This window comes from Tupaia chinensis, unplaced genomic scaffold, assembly GCF_000334495.1.
Source record: "Tupaia chinensis unplaced genomic scaffold, TupChi_1.0 Scaffold000527_1, whole genome shotgun sequence".
In the NCBI taxonomy this organism is placed as follows: domain Eukaryota; kingdom Metazoa; phylum Chordata; class Mammalia; order Scandentia; family Tupaiidae; genus Tupaia; species Tupaia belangeri.
In genome coordinates this window covers 3,154,989-3,162,443 of record NW_006160040.1, presented here as the reverse complement: position 1 = coordinate 3,162,443, position 7,455 = coordinate 3,154,989, and the positions used below count along the sequence as shown (strand labels likewise).

Sequence of the window (7,455 nt, the reverse complement as noted above, 5' to 3'; positions counted from 1 at the left end):
CCGAATGTGAAAGAAAGAGAAAAAGCCAGGGGTTCGGGGGGGGGGGGAAATGATGAGACAGTCAAGGCTGATGCGGTCACATATCTGCATGGGAATGAGACTGGGAGCATGGGAAGCTTTGGGTCACAGTCCTGGCCCTTACGCTGCATGAAAGGCAGTTCTGCTCTTGGGCTCCTGTGTCCCTATTCATTGTCTCGTTGGATTACACCAGTAAAAAACAAAAATGAAACAACCAAAAGGAAATTACACAATTTTTTTTTTGCTTATGACCATAATTCAATTCTAGGAGCACTTGAGTTAAGAGATCTCAGGGGTACCTTGACTGGTTTCCAACTTAAGAATATTTAGTACCCTTCAAAATAATTTCCAAGCACTAGGGACTAATTCCAAGTTTGTGTTGCTACTGCCATTTGTTTTTGCGGCTATCATTTTCACTAGACTCTTAAATGACCCTGAAATAATTTGTGTGTGTCTGGGCTTCCCTCCTTTTTGATGGTCTCATGTTCTTAATCCTGGCCCCACCCTACTATTTTCTCCATCAGAATGCTAAGGAAAGCCACGAATCTGGAGGATAGTTCAACATGGTCCGTGTTTAGAGCTGGCACCTAAGATGGCATTTACTCCTTTCCCTTGAGAATGGGATCTTGTTAAACGATGCCAGTGCTACATTGTTTATCTTTTAAAGCTAATTTATTTGTTTCTCTAAATGAATTCCCCTATGCCTTTTAAGACATCAAAAAGAAAGTTTATATGTACAGAATGCATTGCCTTAACACCCATTCACGTATAAGATTATGCACTTAAAATGCAAGTATTGGATACAAAATAATTCTGCACAGGACAGGCTGAAGGACATGGAATGTCCACTCCTGGTCCCTTTGGCAGGAGTCTGGAAAGTTTGGAAAGGGCAGGGTGTTCAGGAGGGGTAAGTGTCCCTCCACATGAGGGAAGTGTCCCACACTGCAGTGTATTTTGGTTGTCCGACATCTCTGCCCCTCCACAGTGCTTGTCTGCACAAAGATAGGTGTAAGTGATTGAACCATGATGTACACACAGTTGCTCAAGCCAGCAAGGCAGTGGCTCATTGGAAACCAGTCAAGGAGGTTATTGCTAAGCCCCCTTCTGGGCAATGGCTTGTTAATTTCTGGTCAAATGTTCCCTCCTTTCCAAGTACTCTCTCTCCAGGGGAAGAAGCAGACTAAGGTGCTAAGGAGAATGAGTAGTGCTCCCAGACATTGCTACAGCAATCCCTGGTGTTTAGTGGCCTGCCGCTCCTCTGCCCCCAGTCATTCTGCCCTCTTGGCCTCAATGGCAGGGAAAAAAACTGCTCCACAGAAAAACTAGCATTGGGGCCAGTAGATGGCATTGCAGTTCCATTGCTGGATTCCCACATGGCCGACTGTGGTTCGAGTCCTGGACGCCAGGCATATGTGCCTGCATGCCCAAGATCCCAGCAGGAGAATGGAGGAGAAGGGACTGTGGTGTAGCCATCCTCCCTGGGAAGTGATTTCTCACTTTCCCACTCACTGACTCTGTCTCTGTCTCTGTCTCTCTCTCTCTCTCTGGAAAGTACACAGCCCCAAGGCAAAAACCTCTTAAAAAAAAAAAAAAGAAAGAAAACAACAACCACAAAACTAGCATCTCCCTACACAGTATAAACTTCAAAAGTTCAAGTGTTGGGGAAGTATCTAACTTGTTTCCTTTCATGCTTTTCTTTTCTTTTTTCTTTCATCATAGAGACTTTCGGGACATGGTAACGTGAAGAAAAGTCTATAACCTTTTGCACTATCGTTAAGACGATCTTCCTCAGGCAACTGCTACAGGACATAGCTGCAACTGTGCAATTAGGATTCTGGAATACGAGATCCATGGCGGGGTGGGTGCAAAAAATCTTAAGTTTTAAAGGAAATTTATAATTAATTAACTCTATGGACCTCTATTCCCAAGAAAACACTTCTGCACATAGGCACGTAAGGCTTGCCACACAATTTCAGGTGCAGGGGGCCGGGGGGCTGCCAAAAGCCATCCACGTACTAGTCCAGGGTCCAGAAGACCAAGTTTATGGAACTGCCACGAGGGTTCTGGAGATCAGAGGCAGGCTCGTGGTGCGCTAGCGTGACCTCGAGCGTCCCTTGTGAACGTCTGTGCACTACGTGCGTCTTTTGCCTCGTCCTGGCCCTGGCCCTGGCCCTGCTGAAAGTGGAAGGTTATGGCTACATCTGAAGTCATAAATAGCCAGTTGCATGTGTCACTTCACATTCTGTCACCGTCTGATTGACATCATAGCTAAAAGTCAGATGCTTACACATTAAAACTCTCTCTTTCAAGCCTCCTGTCCCAAGACTTGACTTGGACCCAGAGGCACTGAATGCGACTGTCTAAGGCCAGTCTTGACACTGTTCATTCCAGAAAACTTCTCTCGAGCCATCTGAAATGATCACAGCAAGCACTCTCCAACGTCCTCACAGCTCACGTGTGGGCACAACAGTCCTGGTGGCTCCTCACTGGCTCAGCGTCGCACCTCTCCCTAGCACCATGCAGGCAATCGCAGCCTGACAGCCAGGCTAACCTGTAACTTAGGGGTCGTCCTCAAGCAGCATTTCCAATAACCAAGTACTGGAACATTACACAGCTCAAGTCTGGCGCAGGATCCAAGCACACGGGAACCCGTTTGGACTGATTCCCTCTTGTCACTCTCAGTTTACCTTCTTCTCCTTGCCTTGAAAAGTAGGCACCCACTGGCTGGCCTCCTAGTGCAGGGTTTAAGCACAAGACCCGCTGTGGTTTGAGTCCTGGAGCCAGTGGACTGAAAAACATACCAGGTGTGTGTGCATGGGCATGGCCAACACCCTGTCAGGACAGAGAAATGGAGGAAGAAAGACTGTGGTGTGATATGCCCCATTGGAAGATGCTGTCTCTGTCTCTGTCTTTCTCTCTCTCTGGCAAGGCCACGTGCCCTCTAGGAGGAAAAACAGTAGGCACCCACAGTATTGTTTTGAAGGGAGGTACTTCTCAATGCTCTCTCGGACAGCCCACTCTTGAACTTCTCAGTCTGAGAAATTACATCAGCAAAAAGTTACTTGTCACATCCACCCTTCTGGCTCTAAGGAGACGAGGCCCTTGCCTTGAAAACAATTGTTTCTGGGATGTGGCTTCATGATCAGACTAATAATTAAATTTCAAGAAGCCCAAACTATAGGCGCCCCGTCCAGCTTTCCCCTGAGAAAATAAAAAGCTGAATCTCTGGTGTGGAGCCTGGAGCAGCGTCATGGAACTGGGGCCAGGGAAAAGAGCTTCCTTCCTATTTTCTGCCTGGTTTTAGACACATAGAAAGGATACGGGGCCCACAAAGAGGGTGAGATGTGGGGACCTGCTGCTGCTCGAGAATGGACTCCCGGCACACATTTTTTTCCATTGATTATTTTACTTAAAGAGCATATGTCATTCCTGGAAAATTGAGGAGAGGGAATATTTTCTTTTGAATATCTTCAAACATTTGCACATGGTTACTCTGAACTCCCCAGTGTTGCATAAACAAGTGTAAACTGTAGAAATTTAGAAAATGTACAAATACAAACAGCTATCCCCCAAGCTCCCAGGCAAAGACAAAGAAGGGAGTATTCCATTTATAAATGGAATTCCTTGTGGATAGAATAGTTTGGAAAATGTTTATACATTGTTTTCCTTATTATTTAGGGGGAGGGGTACTTTTTTTCCAGCTTCCAGAAGCTGCAGAACTGGTATTTGAAGTCTTAAACGTTGAAGATTAAAGGGAGTTTACAACCTTTTAAAATCTTCAACTAAACTTAATTAGTTCTGCATCTGGAGAAAATATATGTCCATTGAAATCATTTGTAATCATTTCAACAAACAAGAATACATCAAGTCAGGTAAGCAGGAGCAGAGTTACTCCAAAAGAAAAGAGGGAAAGGACTATACATCGCGAAGAACTAGAACTGTGATGACTTCTTTGAAGACAGCTGTCGTTGCTTGGGTTGTGTATTTCTAGACATTGTCTACTTTGAATCTCTTCAACCACCCTTAAAAAAATAGTAACACAGTATGAGGAAGTTGCAGGTGGTGAGGAGAAAGCAGAGTACTGCCTGAAGTCACTGATCGACTCTCCTACGAGAAATAATGAGTCACCAACAAGCAGGTGGAGAAGTCACTCACCTATACCTCACCCGCCGTAACTCAAATAGAGTTTAGCTTTTGGTTTTTAATGTTCTTCCACTTTGGCTTTGACATGTCACCAAACACTATTTGCCATGAAGGCACAAAAGTCTTGTAACAGATGCACTTCCAATTTCTCCTACCATATGAACGGGCTGGCTTTCTGAAGGCATAGAAGAAAAACAGCACCACGTGTACACAGAAGCCCAGGAAGGGCCAGAGGATGTGAGTGAATTATGGCAGGTTGAGACTGTACCGTGAGGTGACATGGAACCACTGAGGGGAGAGGAAATGTGATTTAGTGGAGAAGAGGTGGTTTTTCTGTCTTCAATCACTTGCCTGTCACCCCTCTGTAGCTGGCAAAGCCTGAGTATTTCTGACTTTAGAGAAAAGCTGTAATTTCTTGGGGGACCCATCATAAAAAAAAATCCTCTACTCTCTAGAGGTATCGGACAATTTCATCACTGAATCTTCTGAAATTGGCTGTAGCCAGGTTAATATTTTTAGAAATGATTCTGGTCCACACACAAGACCCAAGCCTGATTCTTTATTCAGATCTATAGATCATCCAAATAGCCATTGTATATTTCATGTTTTTATGTTCCACTTTTCCCATTCTACTTAGAGGCTAGTGTCCCAACTCTTGACCTGGTCACTTCTCACCCCAGTAATGGTAGTAAGACCTTTCACCCTCTCATTCTTCCTTTAATGTCATTTGGAGGGGTGATATTGGAATGTGTTTAAAATGACAATTCCCCATGCTTTCTGACTTTCTCAAGGTCGTGCCTTTTGTCACGCACCTTCTCATTACTGCAGCTTTGTCAACTAGATTAACTTACACTCTTCAAGTAATCAGGGGCACTTTCAACGGAGGTGGTTGTGAGAAGGCTGAGGGCATCCGTCTTCACACAGCAGAACATGTAGACGTAAAGTCGGGAAGGAATGGTAGGCTCATTTAGTTTCTGCTCCTACCAGCAAGGCTATCAGTGGAAAATGAAACCTCAGACGAGGATACCTAAGAAAGCCTTCCTGTACCACCCAGCACATCTCCACCCTCAGGCCCTGTGCTTCCCAAGCAAGCTTCTGACCACCAGTTCCATGCCCGTGTAAACATGCCCACTTAGAGGCAACGTGCTGGCCACAGCATGTCAGGGTAGTGCTCCATGCTTATGCTCCGACTGTGGAGGAGGGGGTGGGTTGCACAGGTTTATAGTTGCAGCTGCTGGAAAAACAGGAATCAAATCCTGTCTGGAGGACTAGCGAAGCTGGCAGGTAAGCATGCATGTGTGTGTGTGCATGCATGCGTGTGTGTATTTGGAACTTCCCCCCAAGATGACAGAGGTGGAGAAAGCATTTTAGAAAGAAGGGTAGTAAAGGAACCAACTAGCCTGCTCTTCTACAGTGGTTTAAAGAAAATACAGTTCTGGAGTCAGCCAGCCTGAAGTTGAATTTCAACCCTGTGTACTAACATGATAATCTTGAGCAAGTTACTTCATTTTTCGGTTTCTTCACCAGTAAAATGAAGACAATAATGGTACTGTGGACCCAGATACAAATAAACTTCCCTGATAAATGATTAGAAGAGAGCCTGCTCAGAGAGATGTGAGCAATGACTCTACCTCTGAGCTCCCAGGTCTCCCTCCTCCCTGGGTTCACACTCCCACCAGACCCCAAGTGCCTGGAGGGCAAAGGCAGCATGTGTTCACCTTTTTATGTCCCCGGGCCCTGGGAGGAGCAGAGCACAAGTTAGGAGCCCAGCAAACGCTCATTTCTCTTCTCATCCTCTCTAAAAACAGCTAAACTCAACTGATTTGGGCTCGTTACTGCCGACTTGGAAAAACGGGAGGGCTCAGGTTCTGGGTCTGACAAGCCTGAGTTGAATACTGGTTCTCCCACTTACCAGCTCCGACTGGAAACGCTCTCTAGGCCTCATCTTCTTCCTCGGGAAGAGGCAGACCATGCTTATTCCACCAGGACTGGAGAGGAGCAAACGAGGCCACATGTGGCTACAGTGGGCACAAATGCTGGTTCCCCTTCACTGAAATCCTGGCTCACCTGACAGTGGTTCACTTGGCATTAACCCGGACTCTCCCTACAACGTGGGATGTGCACTCACCTCAGCATGGCTGTCCCTTCTCCTCTCAAAGCCTCCCACTGTCTGCGGAGGTGAGCAACCCACCACCTGAACCCCAAATGGGCAGAAAGCAAAGCTGGTCAGTGATGCTGGAGGGCTGCCCAGGGGAATGCTGTTCAGTGCCTAACTGAAGGAACAGACCCCCCAAACAGGCTGTGAGTCACTGTCCCAGCGCCCTGCCAGGTGAATGGAGCTTCGTGGCCTGGGTTCAGTTGACAGGTGCATGTAAGAAGGCTAGTTTTTCTTCCCATCTTACAAATAGAAGACCGAGGTTATTAAGAAAATTTGGTGAGTTGGGACATTCTGCCCAAGGAGGCTACCAGTTGTAGGAGATGGCCTATCTCAAAGGTTTGCAGACTGTTTCACCATTGCCCTGCAACCTCAAGACTAACATTTAGGAGTCTCAAGCAATCTCTCCGTTCTCCCCATATTCTGCTCCTCTCCAACAGGGTGACATAGACATGAGCATCATTATAAAATGAACGTGTAATTAAGGAGAAAGTATTCAAGTCAGGTTAAGACTGGGCTTTACCATTAAGTGAGTGGCCTTGGGCATGGGCGCTGTTGAATTTCCTCAGCTGGAAAACGGGAATGATCAGCTGAAGCATCAAAATGTTGGCAGCATGTGGCTACAAGGAGTACCGAGCGGCTGTCAGGTGATGAACACAACTCTGACCTCTGCCCTATGAGGAGAGCTCAGGGCTGGTGCAGAGGAGCGCCAGGTGGCAATACAAACCTTTTACTTATTCTGATTTCTAATTCGGAGGCACCTCCTTTTGAGCGGCGGCTCCAGGTCCTCGGGCCCGGCGCTGAGCATGGGCGACGAGATGATGCACGGCGCCATGGCAGTCTTCTCCGCGGGTTTTGGCACAGGCTGGATCACACAGCCGGTCTTGGGCAGCATCCGCAGAGCATAGGCGTGGTCCTCGTCCGCGGGGTTATTAAGGTTCGGGTCTGACTTGTCGCCCCCCGCCAGGGCTTCCTCGCCCATCAGCTTTTTGGCCGCCTCTCCGTCCAGGTGGCAGTTGGAAGCACAGTTGTTCTCCTTGACGGACTCCAGCTCGCTCACCGCCGGCTCCTCTGGGGACAGCAGCTTTCTGGGGGGCGCGGGCGGCGGCGGCGGGGGCGGCTGCTCAGGCGGCGGCTCC

The 7,455-nt window shown here is 47.4% G+C and overlaps 1 protein-coding gene across 1 annotated transcript in view; it reads right to left on the bottom strand.

The window, feature by feature from the left end:
* The window catches only part of SOBP (sine oculis binding protein homolog), a 191,644-nt gene that overhangs the window by 14,763 nt on the left and 169,426 nt on the right, over window positions 1-7,455 (bottom strand). Inside the window, exon 7 of the mRNA XM_027775100.1 lies at window positions 7,044-7,451. Within this exon, the coding sequence (XP_027630901.1) occupies window positions 7,047-7,451 (405 nt within the window). The 3' untranslated portion in view covers window positions 7,044-7,046. The remainder of the gene's footprint in view (window positions 1-7,043; window positions 7,452-7,455) is intronic.